The 27,960-nt window shown below is 21.3% G+C and overlaps 4 protein-coding genes across 5 annotated transcripts; 1 reads left to right on the top strand and 3 right to left on the bottom strand.

The window, feature by feature from the left end:
* Positions 1-1,699: 1,699 nt before the first annotated feature.
* On the bottom strand, positions 1,700-11,931 carry LOC129606829 (flexible cuticle protein 12-like). Of its 2 annotated transcripts, XM_055517404.1 has the most exons (3): positions 11,803-11,931; positions 11,554-11,734; positions 1,700-1,717 (listed from the first exon to the last, which is right to left on the bottom strand). In XM_055517404.1, the coding sequence occupies exons 1-3, from the start codon at positions 11,916-11,918 to the stop codon at positions 1,700-1,702; spliced, it is 315 nt and encodes a 104-aa protein (XP_055373379.1). In that variant the 5' UTR covers positions 11,919-11,931. The 2 variants fall into 2 exon arrangements, with proteins under 2 accessions (XP_055373379.1, XP_055373378.1); XM_055517403.1 differs by lacking the exon at positions 1,700-1,717 and having other exon boundaries at positions 11,451-11,734.
* A 1,903-nt stretch (positions 11,932-13,834) lies between these two features.
* Positions 13,835-14,391, bottom strand: LOC129606821 (flexible cuticle protein 12-like). The gene is made up of 2 exons (XM_055517392.1): positions 14,253-14,391; positions 13,835-14,144 (listed from the first exon to the last, which is right to left on the bottom strand). The coding sequence occupies exons 1-2, from the start codon at positions 14,375-14,377 to the stop codon at positions 13,952-13,954; spliced, it is 318 nt and encodes a 105-aa protein (XP_055373367.1). The 5' UTR covers positions 14,378-14,391; the 3' UTR covers positions 13,835-13,951.
* Positions 14,392-16,217: 1,826 nt separating this feature from the next.
* Positions 16,218-16,590, top strand: LOC129606836 (flexible cuticle protein 12-like). Its single transcript, XM_055517416.1, has 2 exons — positions 16,218-16,333; positions 16,398-16,590. Exons 1-2 carry the CDS (start codon positions 16,218-16,220, stop codon positions 16,588-16,590), a joined length of 309 nt encoding a protein of 102 aa, XP_055373391.1.
* Positions 16,591-24,247: 7,657 nt separating this feature from the next.
* Positions 24,248-25,184, bottom strand: LOC129606795 (larval cuticle protein 65Ag1-like). The gene is made up of 2 exons (XM_055517354.1): positions 25,011-25,184; positions 24,248-24,658 (listed from the first exon to the last, which is right to left on the bottom strand). The coding sequence occupies exons 1-2, from the start codon at positions 25,130-25,132 to the stop codon at positions 24,469-24,471; spliced, it is 312 nt and encodes a 103-aa protein (XP_055373329.1). The 5' UTR covers positions 25,133-25,184; the 3' UTR covers positions 24,248-24,468.
* Positions 25,185-27,960: the final 2,776 nt, after the last annotated feature.

Here is a 27,960-nt window from a genome sequence, read left to right as displayed (position 1 = left end):
TAGTAAACTGATATTGAAAACTATGGGAACAGATCATTTTTAAAAAGTAATTCTTCAAGTCCAAAAAAACCTGTTTTGTATAAGCAAAGAGTAAGTTAATAGAGTTCAAAATTTTGATTTATATATTCTCAATTTCGAAGTTTAGTGAGATACATTCATCAAATTTTGGTTAAGTGCTTTTTATTTAAAACCACAGAAAGTAATACCGTTCACCTACTGATTTCTTAATTTCCTATATACAAAAAAAAATAATTTCTAATTAAATTAAAATATACATAGCAAATAATACATAATATTGACCTCTTTATAATTTGAACTTGAAATTTTGCTTTAATTTTAGTCTGTACCCTTTTTAGTAAAATAATGATAATTTTCTTTGAGATTACAATCATTTTCCAACCTGAATTAAGAAATATCTTAATAAATTAAATTGAATATTATCTAAGAATCAGTAAATAAAATATGTTAAATAATCGTCTCTTCCTCTTATCCAATGATATAAAATCTAATTCATTTTCTTTCTCAGGATTTTATTTAATACAATAGAATGTGTAATAATTTATTAATTTTTACTATTCAGTTTATTGTTATTCAATTGAGGAAATAATACTTTTAAAAAACCTTTTGCGTATTGTACGTTAATTACTTAAATGTTCAGATTTGGAACACGATTATTATGTTAGTAAATGTTTGCTTATACAGTAATTAATTAATTTATTGTTAATGTATAGCCTTTTACGTAAATAATTAGATAATTATACTTAATTTTATACAAATTTTAAGAAATTATTTAAACATTAAGAAATTATTAAAATGTTATAACAGCTTTTAATGCACGTTTTCAATTACACATTTAAAAAATTATTTGAAATTATTATTGCAAATTCAAAATTAACTAAGTTTTGTGTGGAAATAAAATTTCGTAAATACTTTACAAATATATTGGAAATATGTTTGTGAATTGATAAATCAACAAAAAAATTTATAACCCCAATTATTAATCTCAATATAATATTTTAATTAAATTGGTTTAAGTAAGTTCTAATTTTGATCTTTTTTTAGAAAAAATGTTGATTTTCTAGAAAAACGGTAATTCTATAAAAGTGCTTTAAACCCGCATAACATTGAGTATAGGATTATTCAATTAAGGAGATTGCTGTACCAAACTTTTCACATCAAAGAAGCTATGAGACTCTCGGCAAAAATAAATCGAGAATGAAGTATTTACCTATATAGATTCAAATCAGGCCATTCATCCCAATGATATTTATGCAGCGGAATGATTCGTTTTAGTATTACATTTTTTAGACTTAGATTCTCGTTAGCATCAATACTTAAATGAGCCGGTATACAGGTAGACTTATTTCATTTTTATGCGAATATTTTCTTGTATGTACGAGTCTAGAATTATTCCCTTTCAGAATAGGAATCAATTTCTAACACAATTGCCAAATTTATATAGCACTTCAAGCACAATTGTAAATAATTTTTAATAAATTACTAAATAATTTTAAATTATTTCTAAAGAAAGAACGTAATTTCAAGGTCAGAAATCTGCTCTAATCTGCAAATCAAATAAAGTTTTATTTATTGAAAGATTTATGAATAATAATGGCTCATTTCATGTCTATAATCATTTACTTCTGTGCTATAAGATTATCATATTACTTGACTATTCACACATTTTATTATTCGCACATTAAATTTTTGGCAATTTCTGCATTTATTATAATATTTTTAATTTAATTTTATTAAATTTTATTCTTCTTTTTTGGTTAAAAATTAACATAATTTTTACTGAAATTTTTTTCTCCGACTATTTTTTTTGTTGTTGTCGTACACATAAGTTTATTATAATATTGTTGTTTTAAAAGTCTATAACGAATAAAAAAATAAATAATTTTTTTTAAGATTGTATACACATTTATGTATTAAATGTGTACTTAAAAAAACCGGTACTAAAAAATAAATAAAAAGAAAAATCATAAATCCAAAATATTACCAAATTGGATAAGAGATGAGATCTTTAAATAAAATTTCATTCCGGATTAGCCTATTGAACATCATTGATATGACAATCTTTTTAAGTTAATTTCAACTATATAGTAGACTACTTTTTTTTCATAAGCACCTTAAATAAGTTTTTTGTAAATGCTATTAAACCTTTATTATCGTTGCTGTTATAAATATTATTAAAATATTGAAGTGTTCAAATTCAACTCAAAATTGTTTTTCACATAAATATTTTTATTATTAATTCAGAACCGAAAAAAACTAAAAACTAATAAAAGTATAATTAAATGAGAATGAACCATATAATTATTGAAATTATTGAATTATAATTTAAAATATTAGATTAAAACACAAAAACTATTTAATTTTTTGAAAATTTTTTTATTACAAATTTATTAATTTTATTATAATCAATAAACTTGTTTATTTAGTAGGTATATTAAAGGTTCTATCATATACAAGGTGTGCCAATGTTTTGTATTATGCTACTTTTATTAGAGGATAAAAATATTACCGGGGAACAAGGAATAATGAATGCCATATATTTCGTTCGAGAATTCAAATGCGAGATTCTTTTAGAAGTGTACTATTCCTATGCCTTAGCCCTTTAAAAATTGCAGTATTGCATCAAGCCATCAAGCCGTAGAACTTCTAATTGGATCAAGAAAAACTTTACGAACTTCTCAGTCGTCTCGTATTTTTACAATAGGTATTCTAACTTATCACACTTTTCCAAGCAAACATTTCGGCATATTTTTGTATTCGTACAATACATGTATAATAAATACAATCTTCTAGGATTGTGAATTTGTTTATTTCACAAAATATCTAAATAATTACAAAGTTTAAGAACTATTTTGCATCTTTTTTCTTTGCAGATTTTCCAATTACATTTCATAAAATTCAAATAACACCCTATAATACAATAAACGTTAATTAAATTTGAAAACTTGCAGAAGAATTTTCTAATACTTTCGACATTTCAGTGCCATCAACATTTCTTATATTATATATAACTAAATTTTATTATTTTAATATAATTTTATTAAATTATGAAATGTTATTAAATAATTATAATTATAAATTTATTATCTGCTCGCATAATGTGTAAAACAAGATGATTTTTTAAAACTCATGTATCAAAATATTTATTTTGATATTAATTAATGAAATCTATTGACTGGTCACGATTAAAAAATAAGATGAAAACTAGATATGTATTATACCTACTGATTGCTGACTGTATTTAATAAAATTAATAGGTATCATAGGTTAACGACAATAAAAATATTTTATTTCGACAACATTTAAGATTAGTTAATTATAATTAGATTTTATCGCAAAATACTTACGTATGTATCGCATTCTAGAACTAACCTCTAGCAATTTCTAAGAACAAACAGTCTTTACGTTATAACTCCATTGTTGACCATGAAATTAATGATGTATAAGATGGAGATTGAGACGTTTTCTTCTTAAAAATTTCACTTAAACCATTCCCCAAACCAAATTTCGAAAATTAAAATCAACCTAAGTTCTTTGTCTGTATATTTTCGCAATATGATAACCATTCTTAGAGTTTAAAAATAACTTTCTTCTCAATAGAATTTAATCGTATTCTAATAATTTAATAATTTTTTTACGATTTTTTCAAATATCTTTAATAAAATTAAAAAAATAGTTTTAAAGGAATTAAAATAGTAAAAATATTTCAAGTTTTAAGGTATATTTTGTTAAACATTTAAAAAATAAATTCCAAAAAAAAATTAGTAAATAAAATTAAATGTTCATAATTCTTATGTTACCAACAAAACTAGATCTAAGAATTCTAAATATGTTTCAAAGGTATTAGATATCATACTTAACAAATCATTTTATTATTAATTTTATGCTTATTTTTGTTATTATTTAATAAAAATATTCAAAGCATTAAAATATTTTATTAAAATTCGCGTTTTTATTGACATTTATAGCAAAAATTTTTTGCGGTTTCTTTTTTCTATTTTTTGTTTAATTTTAAATAAAATATTAATTTAATTTTCATTACTAAATATGTCTATCGAAATCAAAAATATTTTAACAACAGAAGTTTCAATTTTTTAATTCTAGAAATCAATTTTCAAGGTTTTTATTAAATGCTATTGTCGTAGAAGAATTAAATATTAAGGCAGTTTGAAGCAGTAGTCACCGTCGTCAGTAGATAATATTGGAAATTATGAAGAAAACAAGCTGAAAAAATATAGAAATTAAGAAAAAAAAATTTCAAAATCACTGAGAATCAATCCTAAAAATTTAGAAATATTTCAAAATGATGCAAAGATGAGAAAAAAAAATTTTTATTTTTATGATCAAATTTTTATTTGAATAATTTTAAGGCAAATTAAAAATTTTGAAAGTATTAGAATGTCATTAAAATTATAAAAATAATAACTTTTTATCATAATTATAGAAATTTCTGTGACAAAAATAGAATTTAATGACAATGTGAATTGATTATTATAAAAGGAAAGGTAGTATACGGACAAGTTTTGATCTAAACTTGATTTTTTCGAAATTTTTAAAAAATGTAGGGGTGGTTTTAATTCGGCCATAAACAATTTTATTTAAGGACATAAAAGTTATTTTGATGCATTGAATCTAAAATTTCCTAAAATGAAAGGAAATATTTTTCAATGTTTAATGTGAATTACATATATCAAACGTATGACCAGAAATTGAAAACAATAGAAAATATGTGTTTTATCCTATATATTAGAATATCATTATAATTATTATGGTAGGGTTCGGAAACAGAATTGAATAAATTACTCCAAATGCTCTCTCCAAATTTGAAGGCTTTGAACAAATTGAAAGCTTTAAAACCTCCGAAATTTAATTCGCTGTTCAACAAGATCATTCGTTTTGTTATGAATGAAGAATAAATATCAATATTATCTGACGCTGATCCAACTCATCAAATATCTAGACACAATAATTCACAATGATTTCAATAGTTCTAGGTAATGCAGATTCGTAAAGAAATCTTCCGGGAAGAAAAGATATGTTTTGACTTCGCTTTAACTGAAACATGACGAAATAATATATGTACTTTTACGAACAGATCATGTGTTCCTCATTAATGTTGCAAAAATTTATATTATTTCACATTTTTTAATCGGAATTTTTGTCATACCAAATATATTTAATTTATTGATTTTGATTTCTAATCACAAACAAATTACTTATTGATTATTAACCAATTTTATGAAGTTGCTTTAAAATATTTGCAAAAGTTACATGAAATTATTAATTTATCAACAGGTTAATCATGCCTACATATAATTTCGATGATTTAGAACTACACGTATTTCCATGTTTTTGTTTTTTTTTTCTCTAAATTAATTAATTAATTTTTTTTATTTTAATTTAAGCTTAGTATTAAGTTGTATTACAAGTTCTTAAAAAGATTATTATAAAAATATTTTTATTGAAAAGAAAATTCATTATAAAATACATGCATATTTAATTTAAATATTTTTTTCGATAATATTTAAATAATTTAATTAGGCTTTCATTATATTTTAATTCATAAATAAGAATTCGATTAATTACAAATTCTTATTTTATTCATCAGTTCTGTTGTTTTCAAATTATTAATGATTAGAAATTCTCAAAATGATGTTAAACTAATGAAATATTAATAATATTATATAAATAAAACAATATAAATTAATGATATTACTATACGGTATTATTGTTAATTATTATATAATATTTTTTAAGTTTTAAATTTTTGTTATTCTATTTTTTTTTAAATTCCGAAAAGAAATCCAAATCTCTCATCAAATACCATATATGTATATATATTTTCGAGATTGTTTATGATTTGGTTGAAATTAATTTTTAATTTGTATATTATTTAAAACTTTAGCCTTTTGTTTTTGCAATTTACTATAATAAAATCATTACGACTGATATGATCTGTTAAATGATCACTGACAGTCATGACTACTGCCTTATTTAATGTAAAATTGAAGCACATTAGAGCTATATCATAAAGGATGAAACATGTTAAATGAAAATTGCATTTTATTTTTTACTTATAAGTTAAGTACTTAGTATGCTATTTGCATTCCAGCTATAATTGTAACACAAGCAATATGAAATTCATTATTTTGCGTGTGCTGTATTACAGTTTGATAGATTTACAATTTAAATTATTAAGTTGCCATTAAAAAATTTCAAACTTTTAATTTAACTTTAATATAACTCTTTATATTATGTATTTTGATTCATTATAATTATCATAATTAGCTGTTGGTTTCATTTTACAAAATATTAACTATCAAACCTTTGTCTTATTGATTTTTCTATATTTAATTTAATGAACCTGACATATAATTAAAATACATTAAAAGTTATTAATCTTTTATTGTAATTTAACAAAATTGGCATTATTAATTATTACCATTTTAAGTACACTTGAACTTATAATTAGGTCAAATAGCATGTATGTAAATTCATAACTTAAGCATATAAGCACCATAGGTATATAAGCAATTAATCTTTATCAAAAAAACTAAGACAAAACCAAATTATTGTTATCATATCCAACAGTTTAATCATATGACCATCAAAATATTTAAATTATATTCCAAAAACAATTAAACGTACGCCTAAAATATAAAAATTAAAGAAAAAAAATTTACACAATTACTCAAATAACATGATGATAAACTAAAAAAGTAATTGACGAAAAAAAAAAATGCTTATAATTGCCAGCTACATTTAACGCAATGCATTCCAAAATCATATTATGTCAAACAGCGTTTTTGAACAATTAAACAAAAATTGAAAAGTTATATTATATGCGATATTAAATTGTTTACTGAACCCTAAGATATTTATAAAATATATTTTTAATCTTTTATTATTTTTTTTTTACTTTTTAGAGTTCAATACCTTAAAGGATGATGATAAAAATTGTTCAGGTTACGGAGATTTTATAAGGAAAATATAACAAGTATCGAAAAATCAAGTAATTTGGCCTTTGTGAAGTTAAATATTTGGGTTGCCTTTCCGAAGATTTCGAGGAGCTACATAAGTACTGCAAATTGTTTCAAAAGTGGTCAGCGAATATCATGATGTGGTGTTCTGTCAAGAAAATTACGGAAATTCGCTATATAAGCAATCCGTTTAAGTGAGGCAATAAACCAAATCACGGAAAAGCGTCTAGAAACAGGTCAGTGTCTTTTGTACAGGTTTTAAAAATTTAATTACCAGATTTTGGGAAACCACTCTTAAACCTATGAGGTTTATAGTTGCAAAAAAAAAAACAGGAATGGTCAAATTTCGGTTATATATTTTCTTTCTGCCAAAAATTAACAACCGACGGCTTAAATATTGGTAAACTAATAATAATTTGATTTTGCAAATCCATTATACCAGCATTTCTTTTTATATTTTGTATAGCATAATTATTATATGGTCATTCGGTTATTGTAGATGTTTTTGACTTTCTATTACACACTTGCTTAATAATTTGTAATTGTTTTTCTTTTTCTTCTTTTTTCTTGAGTATTTTGATGAATTTTTAAGACTATTATAACCTCTTTTTCATTATTATATTACCTATTTTATCAGTATATATTTTGCACTTTCCAAAACTATTCAAAAATAAATAATTGCTTCATAAACACCTTATGAAAAAGTATAGATGCACATAATATTTCAGATGCGTAAATGTATATTCATTTTAAATAATTTGAAATCTTTAAATAATTTTTAGTAAAAAAATTTTTGTAACCAATCACTTATTTATTTTTTCATATTGAATTTTTATCTTTATTGAAAATCTTTGTAAGACAGACATCACATCATCATCTACTCTCATGATTATGTAGTAAAAGGAATTTGTAAATTTACTGTATAATATTATTTTGATGTTCTATTACATGTTCGAAATATAATTTCATGGTCACGGTTGAATTTATTTACGAAAGAGGCAAGTAAAACCACACACATTGATTGATTTTTTTTATTGTTCTTTTTATGTGAAATTTACCTCATAATTATGTGAATTGTTTATTTAAACAGTATAGTTTTAGGTAATATTAATCGTATTTTGACTGCATTCTACTCCAGTCTTAATAACGATCCAAGATTTCCTTCTCGCCTCAAAATAATGCATTGTTAATCTCCTATAGTTTCAATTTTTGCTGGTTCACTCTGTGAGCATTGTTATTTGGTTCTTGTTTCTTTTAATGATTGTCTTAAATCGCTTCTGAACACAATTTCCTAGAATATGTTAAAAGCTATCTGTTGAAGCCTACAACAGTTTCTCTACAACTTATCCACTTTTCTTAACTTTCATAATTAAAGACACATAGATAAGTGTATTATAGACAATCTTAAATTATTAATGCACGTATAATGATGAATTTGTAAGATATCAAAGTGAAAAATTAATTTTATCTTAATTTTACTGTTTCATTTAAACTTCATTAAATATATTTAATCCTAAATAAGCATATAGTCGGCGCTATGTAATTATGCTGAATAAATTACCTTAATTCAATGTAGAAATTAAAACAACTTTTTTAAAAAATTACGTAATAATTTTGAATTGCAGTCAACACAGTAATTTTAGTACCGTTAAACTTTGATTTAGTAGATAATCACCTCCTTTCCACCAGTAATCTTTTCTTCTGAGCTTCAATAATATTATATTGTCTTAAATGGTATGAACGCGTCATTCACAAAAAGCTTATAGATATAATCGTTGTTGAAATTAAATTAAATTTAATTAAAATCTATTTTGTATGATATTTTTTAATAAAATGTTATAAATTCATTATTAAATAAATATTCCGACTATGAAGATGGTAATCTTTAAGTTAATATTGAATTTTTATTTGTATAATAATGTTTTGTACTTTTTAGATGAGATCTTTATTACTTACCTACCAATACTTTATTTAATGAAGTGCATATGATGTAGTAATGAGAATTATAATTTTTATGATTATTAAGATAAGTTATAGAATGTTAAGGCATTAATGAATCCACTAAGTAATTTTATTAATTTATTAATAAGTGATTATGAATTAAATATTTTAGAGATGTATTAACATCTTAATACATAATTTGCTAAATTTGAATAAAATGATTGCATTAAAAGAAAATTATAAATATGTATAAGTTTTTATAACAAGTTCTCCGATACACAACAAGGAAGATAAAATTATGAGGTCATATTATATTCATGTAAATATTGTAAATGTAAATTTTGCTATATTGAATATTTGATATTAAATTTACGACACTTGAGAGAATATATACTTTCATATTGAATTATTTTTTGTTGCAGTTCTGGGAATCGAAATCTTTTCTATTCTCAGTTTGAAATATATTCAAATTTTCGTGATATTTATTAAATTTCTCTAAAATTTTTTGCTTTCTGACTAAAACAATCATTTGTAAACATTTTTATCAACGGTGAAGATATATAACAAATTGTTGAAATCTGATTATTTTCACCACATTAAGGTTAGGAATTTTATCATTCGATATATTTTCATTTGAAACATTGCATATGTTTAGGCGAAGTTATTAGTATGAAAATTTTTTACCAATTATTTTCACCTTTTATCAAAGATCCTAATCTGAAATTATAAAGTTTAGTTTTTGTTTCAATAACGCAACACTTGGAATTTTGAAATCTGTTTCTATTTTTCGATATTTTTAAAAATTATTTTAATTTTTTTAATAACAATTTTTTCACTTTATTCATAGGGTTAATGTGATTTTAATTATGTTTCTTAGCAGTTTTTGGTGTTTTTTTAGATTTAGAAACAAATTAGATAAATATTTTGCATAAATATATTAAATATATATACATATATATGTATATAAACTTAAAAAGACGACCAATACTATAAAATTTTCAAATTCCAGCACAATACACATAACATATGAAATCAATATGAAAATGAAGATTTAGTCAAAAAGGGATGACCGGGCAAAAGCACAACCCGCTTTTAAGAAGTTTGAATGGAATGCAGACGAAGTTTTCTAACTTATTAAATGATATTTCAAATAACCTGGAAATCTATAACTTTATGTTCTTTTAAGTATTTGTAAAACAATTCAATATTCCACAATTGTAAAACAATTCAACTTCCTGATAAGGTATGACTTTGAGATAACGTAAATTTGTTTCGTGTTAAAAAAATTTGCTAAATTTGTAAGAAGTACAATTAAGCCAAAATTTAAAATCACGGAATTTATGAATTTATCTATTAGTTCACTTATCATTTCTTAACAAACTTTTGTTAATCTAATTTCATGAAATGCGTTCGTTTGAACCTAATAAAATGCAATTTTATCAAATTTTTACTATTGAAATCATAAGATTTTATTGCTATTTTCGCCGGTTAAAGTAAATTTTTTTTAAAATTTAAACAACATTTGCTTACTATCTAATCAATCTTGTAAGTCAACGATTTTCTAAGTACATAATACGATTTTTTTTTATTCTAAGTACATATAGTTTAAGAAAAAAGGCTATAAGCTAGCGCATAGATACTTAACTTAGTGAATATTATTAACTATTAGAGTACTAGAGAGAAATGTTAGATCTTGCAAGTAATATGGTTAGACAAATTTATAAAAAAAAAACAATATATATTTAAATTATTTATGTGATCATTAACTTGTATCTCATTAGTTCTTCATTTATAAAATAATTTGTTTTATACAATGAACTCCTACGCATTTCTTATATTTAATATATGAATTTGTATAGAGCAAACAAAATTCATAAACTTTTGTTTTTACTTTAAAAAAAAGTTATTTTTGTCATTCATTAATATTTTCTATAAATTTTGTTATAAATTGTTTGGATACTTGAAAATTTGCATAGTTTAAATTTATTCAATTTAGATAATTTTGCTAATTTGATGTTACATTATTCAAAAAATTTATTAAAATTGGTATAAAAATTTTTGAATATGGAATTAAGTCACTTATAAAATTTTTGAAATCAATCACTGTCATAAAAATTATAAAATCAAAATCTGTCCTAGGCATTGCCGACCTTTTATCTGCATACATATTATCTAGGCAATAATATTGGTAAAATTTAGATTTAAATATTTGACATAGGTATCCTTTGAATTTTTGCCTATTAATGTTATTGAAGCATTTGTTATCAATTTAAAAGTCTTTTTACAATGTAGGAGAAATTCAAATAATACAACAATTGTTTTTTCAGTTTTTAAATAATTTTTTTTTTTTGTATTTTTTTTTCAAATTTTCTTAACCTAAGAACTAAATTTCTATTGGCAGTATATGATTACAATTGAATGTAATCACTAAATAAAACTAGTAATCACATTCTTTTGACTTCTTTTTTGCTGGAAATTTCGTTGCTTATTATTTTTCCTGTATTTTAGCAACCCAATATTAAGTTTTTTTTTTGTCTTATTTTTGTTTCAATATTTTTTTTTGGTTCAAAACTATAATATAATTTAGAAATTTAGTAATATCTTAGGCGGCAACTGGGATATGTGCACCGGTTGGTTGGAAACCATTTTCGTCAGCAACATAGCTTACTGAATAAGTTTGACCATCATCACCAACGTATGAGAATGAACCTTGTACGGCAATACCTTCTTGTTCAGTTCCAACATTTTTCAATTGACCAGATTCATCATGTTTTTTTCCGTCACTTGTTTCAACACTATGCACGATAAATAGAAAATTTAATAATCGGTCAGGATTTTTTTTTGAAAATAATTTTATACATACCCAAATTTATATCCTTCAACACCAATATTATCATTGTCATAACGAACAATTTCAACATCAGCTGGAGCAGCAATAGCAACAGCGAAGAGAGCAGCCAAAACAATAACGAATTTCATTTTGATTTTATTTTTTCAAGTTTTTTTTGCAAGTTGTTATCACAATGAGTATTGAGGTTGTTGTGCAAATAATAATCAAAGAGCCACCAAATTTATACCAATTGACCAAAATTAATATTTAAATTTGCATATTTTTTAAAATAAAGTTACTATGTAGCTAACATATACCAAAAATTTTGAGTTTGAACATATTTTATTTTGGAGAAAAACATAAAAAAAAAAGAAAAACTAAAAAAAAAATTAATAATGTAAAAGAAAAATAAAACGAGATTTTTATGGAAATTTCACTTCTACAATATTATATTTTTTTTTTACCCCATATTAACAGGAACAAATTTTTAATAATTCTAGCTTGTTTTCTATATACTTTTATTATTTTAGAAAAATATTAAAAATTGCTAATATTATGTTAAAAAATTTACGGTACCTGTTGACAGGTGATTGCAAAAATATATAAATAGCAAGAAAAATAAAATTTATATTCTATTTCTATATATGTATGTTTGTAAGCATGAATCCAATTGATATAAAACCGGTATAACAGTTTTTAGCATATACAAATAATTTATTTAAATCCTATATAATGTGTATAAGTATATTTGTATTAAATATATATATTTTTTTAAGTTAGCACTAAGTATGATAAAATACCATGTTTTGCCAGTTTATCGAGCTAAATTTTGAGAGTTAATAAATGGATGGGCTTACTGGTATTTTCTTGATATATTTTGAGAACAGTTTTAAATTTTTTTGTAGCTAAATTTTTTGATATTACCATCCTTATTTCATTAGTCAAAACTATTATTTAGTAAATAAATGAAAGTGCAATATTTAATTTTAAAATTTAAACCAAAATTAAAAGATAAAAATGCTTTAGTTTTTTAATTATTAGAATTTTGCACATATCTAAAATATATAAAATATTATAAAAACATATTCAAGGTCACCTACATATTATTTTCATATTTATTAGTCTCATATATATTAATATACACATATGTACAACAACAAAATAAAAATATACGTATTTGGTTATAATATGACGGCACAATTTTTTTTTTTATTAATTTTCGGTAATTTACAATGGTAAATATGCACAGTAACGTTAGATATACACATAAGGTTCATAATATACTAAATGCATATTTTAATTGACAAAAAAATTTTTTTTTTGTTTTTCTTTATGATTTTCAAAATGATATTAAAATTTGGCTTGATATTTGATTTTAAATTTTTCTGTTTGTACTTTAGGGTGTAGTAATTTTACAGTTTTTTTTACATATTTGGTATTTCTGTGGTCTTAAGAAAACCAATATTATTTTGAAAGTTGTGCAAGTTTCAATATTGCTGAATTAAAGTTGTAATATTGCTTTGCAACAATGCTGAAATTTCATTCAAGCAAGTCGAGAACAGCATTTCTACTTTCGTAATTTTTCGTTAGAACTGCAGCTTATAAATGTAAAATATTTTTACAGAGTCTTTTACAACATAATTTTTTATAAATCTAAATTATTTAATTTCAATAATTTAAAAGTACTTTTTACAATTTAGAACTTTAAATAACTAAATGTCATTTCATTTCTGTTTAAGTATTGGTGTTTTCAATTTAGCAATTTTACGCTTCGTAAATTTCTCACTACTTACAAAATTTTGCCTTTAATTCTGAAATATGAAAATTTCTGTAATATACAAATATTTAATTTTAGAGTCATTTAATTTACTTACATTATTTTCATCCAATTTTCCTTATTTCAATTCATTTTTGTGAAATTGTGTATAAAATACTAAGTTGGTAATTAAAAAAATCTAATATTTAAATTACAAATTTTGGTTTAATTTTTTTTTTTAAATATTTTTATTTTAAATCTTAACCTGTAAGGATTTTTTATACATTCTTATATTGGCAGTGAAATTTTTTTACAATTTTCGACAAAAATTACTAACTAAAACTAACAATCACATATAAATTTTTTTGTTTTTTTAGCCTTTCGGTGAATTAGTTAGAATATATACAGATTCCTTATATTGTTAACTTATGGAGCAACTGGAATATGTGCACCTTGTGGTTGGAAACCATTTTCATCGGCAACATAACTAACTGAATAAGTTTGACCATCATCACCAACATATGAGAATGAACCTTGTACGGCAATACCTTCTTGTTCACTTCCAACATTTTTCAATTGACCAGATTCATCATGTTTTTTTCCGTCACTGGTTTCAACACTAAGTAAAAAAAAAAAGAAATATTAGTTATTGTATTTACATATAATGTATATGACCATTTTAGGAATTAAATGGAAATTATGATAGCAATTAAATAATCCAAATTACCCAAATTTGTAACCATCAACACCAATATTATCATTGTCATAACGAACAACTGTAGCATCTTTTGGATCACCTCCAGCAGCTAATGCAACAGCCAAGAGAGCAGATAAAACAATGACGAATTTCATTTTTAATATTTTTGTTTTTTAATGTTCTTTTATTTATTGAAAAAAAGTTGTTATCACAATGACAATTGAGGTTGTTGTGTAATTAATAATTGAAAAACGCTCAAATTTATACCAATTGACCAACATTTCAATTTAATTAACATAATTTTAGAGTTAGAAATAATACATTTTGAGTAAATTTTTTTGATATAAACGAGATTTTTATGGAAATATGTGCTCCTATTGCACTCATCAACATTTTTCTTTAAATGTATCTGTTTTGTATTTTTTATTATTTTTCTATTATATTATTTTTTTGGTGACAGAAATTTATTTTATTACTTTGCTCAATTTTTTACGGTATCCATCGATAAATAGAATTGCAAAAAAAATATAGCTAATAAAATGAAAAAGAAAACAATAAAAAAAATAATTTTTGCAACTTTTTTTTTGATTTTCAAACTAGTACAACAGTTTCTGACATATTATTGTGCGTTCTTTATAACAAAATTGTTTAGCCGGCTTTTAATAATTGTACCGGGTTATGCCGGTTTTGCTAGTCTTTTGAAAATATGAAATATGCTAAATGTTTTAATTTAAAAAAAAAATGAAATCAAAACTTGATTAGCAAATAAATTTTTCTATTTGTTTTTTTATTTTTCTTTTTGATTTTATTTAATTAATTTAATTTAAATCTAATAAACAGGTTAAGTATTTTTTTTATAATGGACAAGGATATAAAAGGGAAATCTTATTGTATTAAAGTGAATACAAAATGTAAAGTTGGTGTCATTTAAATGAATTTGATTTCTTTTGTTTTTATTGAAATTATATAAAACAGGTGTTAATTAGTACTTAAAGGTAGACAACTTAATTTCAAGATTTATATACATTAAAATTTATTGAGAAAGTTAAGATTTTTTTTTTAAATATAAGCACATAATTTAAATTAACACTGGTCTAAAAATACTACCGGCTTTAAACTTAGTTAATTTTACAAATATTGAATTTGCAATAGAAGTCATCGATTCATAAAAATAAAAAAAAGCTTATACTTTATATATTGTTCCAAAATAATTACGCATGCATAGAATTACATACCTAAACTTAATATAAGTATACTATAAGAATTATGCTTTCTAAATGTATGTTGATGTGAATTCTAGATAGAATTAGGTTCAATTTCGATTAAGAAAAAATAGAGTGCCCCAGTTATAACTAAGTTCTGATAGGTTGAAAATACGGTTGGTTACGACAATTTGCATTCGATGTGAACGAATGAAGCCCTATAACATTTTTACAATCTTCTATTTTGTTATTTATAAAACTTCATAGTTATCAGTTTATTAAGTTTAAAGATTATTTATCGGATATAATTTTTTTTCGTAGAAATCATAACATATTAAAACGGTTATAATAATATTCGAAAAATATTATTGGTACAGTTTTAATATGAATTTTTATTAACAAAAGAAAGAAAATGATTAAAAAATAGAAAATAATTTTATTAAGATTTTTAAACTAATTCGTTTATATTTACATATTTTTGTATAATTTTACTTATAAATGCATACCAAAATTAGAGAAGACCTCAAAACACAAATAAATTTTTGCACAAAATATTAATAATATTATTTTTATATACATATATAAAATTAATGTAATTATAAATGCATAATATACAATTCCACTTCTTTCAAAATAATATATTTTCTCAATTTTGCAAAATATATGAATTGAATTAATATTTTACATGATTTCTTTTCAAAGTATAAAAACGTAAAATTTTATTGTTAAAATATTCATAACAGTACCACTCTTCTTTGTGATAACAACCTAATATAATAATTTTAACTACAAAATGAAATTCGTAATTATTTTATCAGTAATCTTTGCCGTTGCTTTAGCTATTCCAGCTGATGTTGAAATCGTACGTTATGATAACGATAATATCGGTACAGATGGATATAAATTTTAGTAAGGAATTTCAAAATTATTAAATTAAATTAAAAATATTTTAATATTTATCTTATCTTTGTAGTGTTGAAACTAGTGATGGCAAAAAACATGATGAATCCGGTCAATTGAAAAATATTGGAACTGAACAAGAAGGTATTGCTGTTCAAGGTTCATTCTCATATATAGGTGATGATGGTCAACCTTATACAATAAATTATGTTGCTGATGAAAATGGTTTTCAACCACAAGGTGCACATATTCCAGTAGCACCTTAAATAATGAATATTTTAATTTAAAAATTAATATTTAATTGTCTTATAAAAAATTTGAGACGAAATTTCAGGCAACGAAATGAGATTACTAGTCATTTTATGACAAACATAATATAAAAAGAAAGAAATTATAGGGCTGAATAGTATATAAGGAATGTACATACATATATTTACAAAATAAATTATCCTTTTTTTTTTTATAAATTTAATTGAGTATTTTTTATATTTATTAAGCTAAAATTGTTTTAATATATCAATTTAAAAATTGTTTAATACTTCAAATGTGATTGAAATTTTCATGTTATTTAACCATTTAATTTCGATCAGCATAAGAGTATTCCGCCTAATAAAAAACAGTTTTTGATATATAGCATTAAATTCTGTAAATTAAAAAGAGGATCTGAAATAAATTTGTCGAAAATGATTGGGTTTTGTAATATAATTTCATGTGATTTTAGAATATCAAACTTAATGATTTTTGTTTCTAAACAAATTGTGATTTAGAAGTAAAATCACAATATTTGAGATATTTTAAAAAGTTAGAGAATTTAATTATAAATATAACATTCTCACAACAAATTGATGTCTTTTAAAAATAGTAAAAAAATTTAAAATTGAAATTAAAGAAAATATATTTTAATACAAATATTTTTAGCTTAATATTTTAAATTGTATCACGTTTCGTACAATTTTCACCTGAATCCATTTCTGTTTCTTTTTAAAATCAAAGATTATCAGATAACAAGTAATAAAGAAAATTAAATCATAATCTAAAATTAAATATTTTTTTTAATCTTTCTTAAATCATAAAAAATTGAACGCACATAAAAGATTTTTAAAATAAGAGTTTTATTAATTTCTAATTAATATATTTTGAAAATTTTATAAATTATTATTATAGCGCCTTCTTGTTCTTTTAAAACTTGTTACTTAAATTATATTAAAAATTCAAGTATTCCAATTAATAAATTATTAGGTGAACGTGATTAGTTGTCATTCTTGTTGTAGTTTTGAATTATCGTCATCAATAATTTTACAAAAGTATTGTTTTAATTAAAAAAACACTAAATAAAATACATAAAACTAAATTATCTTGTATTATAAGTTTTTGGAAAATGAAATTTTTTATGATTTTATCAATCACAAATCATTTATATTTTATTGTGATAAATAATTAATATTTTATAAATTTTATATTATTAATAAATATTTAATAATTATAATATATTGTAATTAAATAACACAAAAAAAAATTAATTTAAATTTTCTTCTCTATTTTATCTTCAACGTTTATGAATTTTAAATAAGAGAGGAAGATTTTAAATTTATGACCAAGGTTATGTTGGGATTTTTTTTGTTTGTTTTTATTTCTAAAGACTGAAGTTAAAAAAAACTAGATTTTTGATCAAATTTTTATTAATTTTAACATTATTTATAAAAATTTGTAGAAACTGTAAATCGAAATCATATTTAAATTGGAATTTGTTAAAAAAAATAAAAGTTAAAATTTCAAGTAAATTAATTTTTAACTATGATAAATATATTTAAAATTATTAGGTTCTCATTATATTGTAGAGTTATTTTTTCCTTCTTCACTCCTAGTAGGAACATAGGGCTAGTGCATGATATCATGCCTAGTTTCATCGCGTCATAGAGTTAACTATGTCTAGCCTGTCGTAGTTTTGTATTTTAAATTTGTAATATGCAGCTAAACGGGAATAATTATATAATATTAAGCAAATTAAATACATTATGTATTTTTTAACAGTCAACAAGAATACAAAATTAGCCGGTACGTTAATATTTTTTGTGAAAATATTTGTTTCTTGTTAATTATTATTAAGCAAAATTAAAATTTAAAAGGCTAATCTAATTTTAATTAAATTTCAATAAATGAATGTAATAATTTATACAAAGTATTCATGACATGATTGCATTCAATAGTAACTTTTAACGTAATGTATTGTCCCTACATAAAATTAGCCTGAAAATCTGCAAAATTTGTAAAATTATTTTCTATCTTTATTCTTATCTTTATTCTTATTCTTTAAATTATTTTCTATCTTATGTGGTTTTTTCCTTTTTTTTATTTATATTTAACTTAAAACAACTTTTATAACATATTTTTGATTTAAATTGAAATATATATATGGGTTCTAAATAGATTAAAATAAAATTGTTAAATTTTTACGCATAATTTAATTATTTTATAAAAAACTAAAGAAATATAAAATAAAAAATATATTGCATAATAGTTTGTTATACCTATACAACTATATTTTTACTCAAATACTATAAAAAATTTTTTTTTTTAGTATTCCTAATGAATTTAGAATGAATAAATTAAAATTAAATTCGTTTTTTGTTTTTTTATGATGTTTGTTTAAGACTTTTTAAAAGCTATTCCTTTCATTAATGAAATTTTGACGTTTTTTTTTTTTTTTTTTTTGAATATTATTAGATTATTAACTTGAAAACGGTTTCTAGTTTAAAAATTTATATAATCAATGACGTAAAATATTTAAATTCTATACAATAAGATTTTAAAAATAAAAAATCTATTGTTAAATTTTCGGATTACTAGGTCCTCAGATTTAATATACATATACATGTTCTATTTTTAGTTCTAAGATTTAAAAAAAATATTAAAAAATTAAGAGCATAACTGAGTCTGTTTGACCGCAAAAAAAATATTTTTATGTATAGTAAAAATAAATATTGCATATTATTTGAAAAATCGGTTCGGTTACAACGTCCATAGACCGTTTACAACTTAATTGCAATTTTGTAATTAATATTTAAGAAAATTAAATATAAACTTTATTTTAAATAATTTCAATAATGAAAATAATAACCTATATTTCTTGTATTTGTGTCTCAAAGTTATAAATTTCAAAAGATGCTTTCCTGATTTCGTATATTACATAAGTAATTTTAAAGTTCCAATTATAAAATTCTAAATTATCAAATTTCAAATAATATTTTCGTATTTTCATGTTGTTTGTATAATTTAATTATTATAACAAAAATTTTTATTAAGTCTCAAATTCAATTTTATTTTAGCACCTAGCATTTTAACTATCATAAAAATTTATGAATTTCTAAATCCATAAAATAAATATATTTGTTTTTAATTATTTAAAAACTTGAAATTATATTATAAAAATAGTATATCAAGTTCTTGAAATCATAATTATTTAAATTGTTACTTTATTTAAATTATATAATTTTTTGTTATATCAATAATAATTACACATTTTATACATTTTAAAAGGTTAAATAAAAATTATCTACCCTAAATCTTTAAAAACATTAAATCACTCCAAATAACATGGCACGTGTAATTTGAATATTTTTTTTTCTCATAGATTTTATGTGCATAATATATTATTAAAATCTAGTTTTACATTTAATTTTTAATAAAGAAATGAGAAAAAAAAACATATACATAACTGGAAGATTAAAAATTTATGAATTATGTTAAAATAGTTTTAATAAAATAATAATGTTTTGTGTATAATATAAACCAGTAGCATAATCAATTGTAATACATTTATAATTGTGAAGTAAAGCATAATCAATTAAATTAATTTTGCTTCTATTTTACTAATAAAATTGTAAACTTTAAAATAAAGTCTTATATTAACCAATTTATTAATATATTTATAAGTTTAATTATTGGAAAACTAGCAAATTATAAATATATGATTTAATAATTTTTAATACTTATAATTAAATTTTTCAAATTGTACAATGGCAATATTTTTATTATATTTAACTCTATGGGACATTTTAAAATTTTTTTAGCTTAATCATCCCATTTTGAATTACAATACAATTTATGTTGCAATTTTTTTTTAATTAATTATTTTCGTTTAGTCTTATTTAGTTCTACAAGTTTTCTTAATTTTTTTTGTTTTGTTAAATTTATAATTCACAAGTTATTTAAAATTTTTAATATTTTTAATTAACCTGCCAAACTACTTCTTTTATTTCCTCTTTCTTTCTGATGTACAAAAAAAGGATAACCGAACAATAGATAACTGTATTTTTAAAATTGATTATGTTTTTAAAAATATTTAATCTCTAATTTGAATTTGAATTGATAATTTTGCAATATTTATTTGATAATAAATTTAAATATTCAATAATTTCTGCGTGTAATTTATTTATAGGGTTAATATAAAATATATTAAGATTATTAATAAAAACAGTTTCATAAAATTAAATAGAATTGTAAAAATTGTTATAAATTTAAGATAAGACAATCATAAACATTTATTACCTATAAATCAATTGTGAATTAAACTTGTATTAAATGTTATACTTGAAAACAAGATTAAGATTATTACTTTCTTCTAGATCAAGATAATAAAGCATTAAAAAATCACATAACACATATCACCCTGTATATTAAAATATAAAAAAGAAAAATATAATATTATAATGAATTAATTAACGGAATTTTAAAGTTCCTGATTGCTGAAAACTGTTCTGGTTTCCATAATTCCTTTCTAATATTCTAATTTGCAGAAAAAAAATAGAAAAGAAAAGAATATAAATAAGTGAAAGTATAAAACGGAAATTAAATAATACTAAAAAAAAAAATAAAAAATATATGCACCGTTAGTATAAGGAGATCGAAAAATATTTCTCGGTTTCTTGTTTTTCAATTGAAATTCAAGTTTCAAGTTATTGTTACCCATCATTAAACTAATTGGCGCCATTGAGACACACAAGAATTTTGTATTTTTAAATTTTTTAAATTGGTTTTTAAAATTTATTTTTGTTTCCATTTTTTTTTTTTTGCTTTATTATAAAACAAATATGTTTTACTATAACCATTCGGTATTTTTTTTGTAGTTATTTTTTTGATTAAATTTAAAAGGATCAAGAAAAAATCTTAAACTTGTTTTTTTTTTTAAAGAAAAAAAAATTATAATAGTAATTAAGTTTGGACTATCATTCAATTTTATTTTAATTTTGTTTTTTGATTTTAATTTTTTTTTATATGTTCTTAAATTAAAAAAATTGGGAGAGTCGCAATTAACTTAAAAAAAAAGAAAAAAATAGATATAAAAATATTCTACTTTATCTTGTACTAGATCAAAAACTTGTTTTTAAAACTTGCCAAATAAAAAATGATTTGTTTTCATTTTAATGAAGATATTTGAACAAAATAAAATTATGTTTGATAAATTAATTTAGTTTATATTAAATCAATTATCAGATTAAAAAGGATTTCTGTTTTTTTTTGTGCTAGAGCATTTATAATTTTTCTCAGTGTTCAAATGCTGATTTAGTAAACTCCTAAAATTTCATAATATCATTTGAAAGAAAACTTGATAGAGTCCAATATAGTCCCATCATATTCATTTCAATTTAAGTTTTTTATGTTAAAACCGTAAAATATGTGAATTCGCTTCTCTATCATATGTTATTATTGCTAATTATTGGCTAAAAAACATTTTGCTTATTAATTTTTTTAATAACTTTTTAAATGCAATGTTAAAGATTTTTATAACTAAAAATTCATTTAATTGAAATATTTAATGGAAAAGTTTAATAAAATTTTTGATTTGCAATTCTATATATAATAAAATTATGTATGTATTTCTAATTAATCAAGGTTACTATATAACATATTTAAATTTTTTTTTGTAAAATTTTCACTTTAAAAATCACACGTCGTCTTCTTGAAAAAAAAAATTATTGTTAAGTATAGAGTATAAAAATTAGAAATTGACAAGTCATAATTAATTATATATTTTTTAAGTTTTTTTTTTTTTTTGTGGGTTTGGTAAAAACCATATTCATTCATAATAGTTGCATATGCTCATTAATTTCAGTTAATGAAAGAAAATGAAATTTTGTTGACAAGCTTAAAAATGATTTTTGTATAAGAAATTCAAAGAAATAAGTAGTAGCTATTAAATTTAAACAAAAAAATATAAAACGTGCATTTGTAATATCCATTTCCATTCATAATAATGAATCAGTTTTTATTAAAATATTGTCAATAAACTTTATTTTTTTTTAAATTCTTAAAACTTTCACAATTGAAACTTCTTGTTTCAGTAAAATCTTTCTTTTTGAAACTTTTTGAGATAAATTTTATCTTTACGTTTTCCTTACTTACGCTTCCGATGTAGTTTAATATAGTTTTGCACTTATATTTCTTTTATATTATTTTACACAATCATACTAGCTGAAATAATTGTGCTTCTATCGAACTATAATGTATCGTTTTGATAGATTGAATCAAGTTTCGGATTTCGATTTTTAAAGAACTGCAAGTAAGGTACATTTTTTTTTAATTTATTACCGTTATGCAAGTATTATTACAATAAAAATACGAATATTAGTTATGCTCCCCAAGCTCTTTTCTATTTCTCTTTAGAATTTTGAGCATTTCTTGTCGGTTTTTTGAATAATTATTCCAAATTAATATTATAAATATGCGTATGATATCAAACGTTTATGATATTTTAATTTCTAACCGTAAATATAAATTATTAATTTCCTCTTCCAACCCATAAAAATTAATTTCAAAGAATTTAAGTGCAAAGTTAAAAAACAAAAATTTGCATAAAAATTTATTTATTTTTTTCAAAAAATAATACGAAACGCATTTTATATTTAATTTTCATAATAACACATATAAAAAATATTAAAAATAATAATCATCTTAATTTGAAATAAAAAACAAAATTTTAATAAAAACAAATTACAAGGTCATAAAACCTTAACCTTGATAGAAAAAAATTTTGCAAAAAAAAAAAAAAATTAATATTAGCGGCAAAAAAGGCCTATACATTCATTATTGTAATATGCAATTGATTTTAATAACCTAGAAAATAAAAAATGGGTTTCGATTATAAACGAGAAAAAAAAAACAAAATTTATTAATTAGTTGAATTTAATTAATTTTTGTAGGAAGACAACCTTTACAAATATATGTGTGTAACATGAAACCCACTTATGAAAAAGATTATTGTATTTTCGTAATATGGAAATTAAATTTATAGTTGGAATTGATTACTATCGGGGTGAATTTTTGCAATTTTTGTAAAAAATGTAGAATAGATTAAAAAAAAAAATGTAGAATAGCATTATGCAAAGTAAGAATCAAAATTTTGAAGGATTAAATTTTTTCGAATTTTTTTCCTTTATGTAAAGTTTTATATAAAACATAATTTCTGGAAATAGTTTTTCAATTTAGTTACTTGAATATGAAAATTTAAGTTGTTATAGAATTTTTTATTGAAATTACAAAGCTGATTGATTTTACGCATCTTTAATGGATTAATTGCCTACTTTTAAATTTCGATTAATCTGTTCAAGAGGTAGACATGAAAGCAAACTTGAGTATTGTTTAAATAGAAGCTGTAATAAATTTACGCTACATGGTAAGATCTAGAATTTGTAAATTAAAAAACTCTTTCTTATTCATCACTGGCAAATCTCTATAAATTTTCAATTATTTTATGTTTAAGGAAGCAAATTTTTTTATTAAAGATAAATTCAATTAAAAGTCAGGGAATTTTTCCTAAAGTAATTTTTAAATAAAATTAAAAAAACAATTTTTTTTTTTATATTATTTTTTTTTCTTTCAATATTAAATATGTATATACAATGTATATTTTATTTAACGGCATTTCCAAGATGTTCTTTTCTTTTTAGACACTTTTATAAATTTATAAATTATATAAGAAAATAATGAAAAAAAAAAAGTACTAATTTATTTACTTGTGCTTATAATTTAAAAATTCAGGAATAATAATTATAATAATAAAAAAAACACATTTTAGTTTAACTTCAATATTTACATTTCTATTTACAAAAATTTGGTCTTTTTCATATTGTTCATATTGTTTTAGATTAAGCTACTGGTAAATGAGCACCGGTTGGTTGGAAACCATTTTCATCAGCAACATAGTTAACAGAGTATGTTTGACCATCATCACCTACATATGAGAATGAACCTTGTACAGCAATACCTTCATTTTCGCTACCGGCATTCTTTAATTGACCAGATTCGTCATGTTTTTGTCCATTGCTTTGTTCATATCTACATTTATATGAGAGAAAATTTTTTGATAGAATATTTTAGTTTCATACATTTATAATTTTTCAACCATAGAATTAAAACGAAATACAATAAAATTTAATTAAATTTAAATTAAAACATTCCGATATGTAATTACGATTTCATTTTTTTTTTTTTTCAGATATCTACTGAATGATTTAATTTAATCCCGAATTTGGTAAAATCACAAGTTATATTTTTAGTAAATAATATTTAATCCATATAATGAAATTTCAGGGCTCCTTATATATTGATGTTAATTAATCCTTTTTATTGAAATTTCGTTTTTTTTTTTAGGTTGCAACAATAATTATGTACAACATAATCAACTCACCCCCATTTGTAAGAATCTACACCAATGTTATCGGTTTCCAATCTTAAAACTTGAATATCTTCATTAGCTGGAGCAGCGATGGCAACAGCGAAAAGGGCAACACAAACAATAGCGAATTTCATTTTTAAATTTATTTTTTTTTTTGGTATTACCGTGTCAGGTGTTTTCACTAATAAGCGATTAACTGAACTGTGTTGATCTAAGATAGAATCTTGAAATTTATAGTAAAATCGATGTTAAATAAAATAGTTATCAAAAAATCATTAAAAAAACAAAAAAAAAATATTGTTTATTACGTATAAGATATGTGATATCAAAAAATTGAAGATGAGAAAAAGAAAACAAAAACAAAAAAAAATATATATATTAAAATCGCGTATAAATATGTGCATGTATGTAAATGTATGTCTTTTGCTTAAACAATTTAGTTTTGCTTTTTCTTAAAATAAAAAAATTCGACAGCAATAAAATAGAAAAAAAAACTGTTAAAAGGTATAAAAAATAAGAGTTAGTAAATATAGAAAGAGATGAAATTATACAGAAAATTTATGAGTTAAAAAATAACAAACGCAAATAAAAAAAAAATTAATAAAATATTAAAACTAGATTTGTCTATTAGATGTAGTTATGCGCAGCTAAAAAACTAGCAAAAAGATACCCGAAAAAGTGGTATATTATGACAAAAATTTTACCAAGTTTATAAAACTTGATTTAAAATTCCAAACCCATATTATAATGAATTACTAAATAAGAAAAAAAAAAAAAACAAAAATTTATTAAGTTTCGTGGTCAAGGTAAATGCAAAACATTTTCAACAAAATTCATTTTTTAATATTAAATAATTTTCTTGTTAATTTTTTTTCTCTTCAAATCTTAGTCGAAAAGTTCAGAGTATATCAAGTTTAATAATAAATAAATTAGATTAATTAAAAATGTTTTATTAAATTTTGAAAAATAATAATGTAGTTTTATTCGTTGAAGACTAATAATAGAAAATAATCAGTAAAAATTTAATAAATCTTTTATATAATATCGTAGATTATATAAGTTTGGTAAACATACACGTTATAAAAATGATATTTAATTGCAAAGGATTAATAATACAAATATATTAAATTAAGCCAATAACAACTTGATTATTATTTCATTAAAATTAATCAATTAATTTTACTTAGTGTTTAGTCTACAACAAATAAATTTGATTTAATAAAAGAAAAATTGGATTTAATTTATTTAATGCGTAAATAGAAATTAACAAATAAAAAAGAAATTTGAAAATGTCTATATAATAAATTATTTTTTAATGTAATTCTATAACTTTATAAATCTAAATTTTCAATTAATATATTTATTTAATTTTATTTAACACAATTAAATTTAATTTAAAAAAAAATGTAATAGTTTTGATAAAATTTAAACGTGCGTGTTAGTAAAATAAATAAATTTTAAATGTTATACAATTTATGCAATAAATTTAAATTATAAGTGTGTGCTTTAAAAGATATTCAATGTTAATATGTTGAATGTAGTATTTTAAAAATCAAAGGCATTATAAAAGTAATTTGAATATTAAATGCAAATTCATAAATTAATTTTAAATAATTTTAATAAAAGATGTCTGAGCAAGAAAAAATTAAATTTTCTATTTAATGTGATCCTTAAATAGATAGAATTTATTTGAAAGATTTCGAATTATCAATTTTCTTAAAAATAATTTTGGTTTTACAATTAAAAATTTTGTTATTTATTAATAAATTATCAAAATTTAAAAATTAATATACATATATATATATATATATATTTCTGACTGAAAGAAACTTTTCGAAATAGTTGATTTTGAAAATCAGTATGAAAAACAAAACAACCATCAGCTAACCAAGTTACTGCAAAAAAATTTTTTTTGCTGATATAATTAATTTTTGCAAAAATAATTTGCTCCTTGTATAATTTAAATTTTAGCTCTATGTATAATTTAAATATACATCCATATTCTGTTAGTAGTATCTCTTGACGTGATGGGTAGTTCTTGAAAAATTATGTAATTTTCTGTTGATAATAAATTCCAAAATTCGAAATTCTACACAAAAAAACGAAATTCTTTTAGATAATGGCTTACCACTTCAAATGATGCGACTAACAGAATATGGGTCATAACTCATAACAAATAATTTTAAGTACTATAATAAATTTATTATATTATACTTAATGAGGTTACAGTTTTATTGAATTAGAATTGATACCAATAACTTTACTTAATTTTTTGTCATAAATGTGAACAAAAAACAAACCAATTTAATGTATTGCAGTCTGATTAAATATAATTTTCTACTTCTATTGTAAAAAATCAATACAGATTTAAAGTATTAGAGTAAATTTTAATTTTTAAAATAATTTTTACTAATCATTATTAATATTTAATAGCTTTTACCACGTTTTTTTGAATGCTTTTTATATATCAACTATTTTTTTAAAATTGTTGAACTTTAACCAATTTTATAAATTTATTATTAATTAATAATTGTATGTATAATACACATGTGTGTATAAAAGATTTTTTAAATGTCTGTAAAAAGATAAAACCTTAAAATATTCAGTTTTTTTTTTTTTCGAAATTCATAATAACCGGAAATGACAATAATTATACGGTATCACAAACTTTTTCTTAACTAATAAACAACTAATAAATAATTTTCTCACTACATAAAATATTTACAATTTTTCAATATAAACAAAATTGCACTTTTTATTGTATATTTTGTTATTAATGTTAAAATACAAAGACAAAGTAATATAAGATAAATTATGATTATTAATATTTTATATTTTCAATTTAAGAATTACGGTAGCTGGTGATTAATAAATTTAAAATTCATATTAAATTATACTCTAATATACCGGTAAATTTGAAGAAAAACAAAATAAAAATAATATTAAAACTTGAATATTATCA

Source organism: Condylostylus longicornis, unplaced genomic scaffold (genome assembly GCF_029603195.1).
Source record: "Condylostylus longicornis isolate FDR11 unplaced genomic scaffold, ASM2960319v2 ptg000022l, whole genome shotgun sequence".
Taxonomy (NCBI): domain Eukaryota; kingdom Metazoa; phylum Arthropoda; class Insecta; order Diptera; family Dolichopodidae; genus Condylostylus; species Condylostylus longicornis.
Note: the sequence above shows the minus strand (reverse complement) of the source record. Positions and strands in the feature narration are given on the sequence as shown.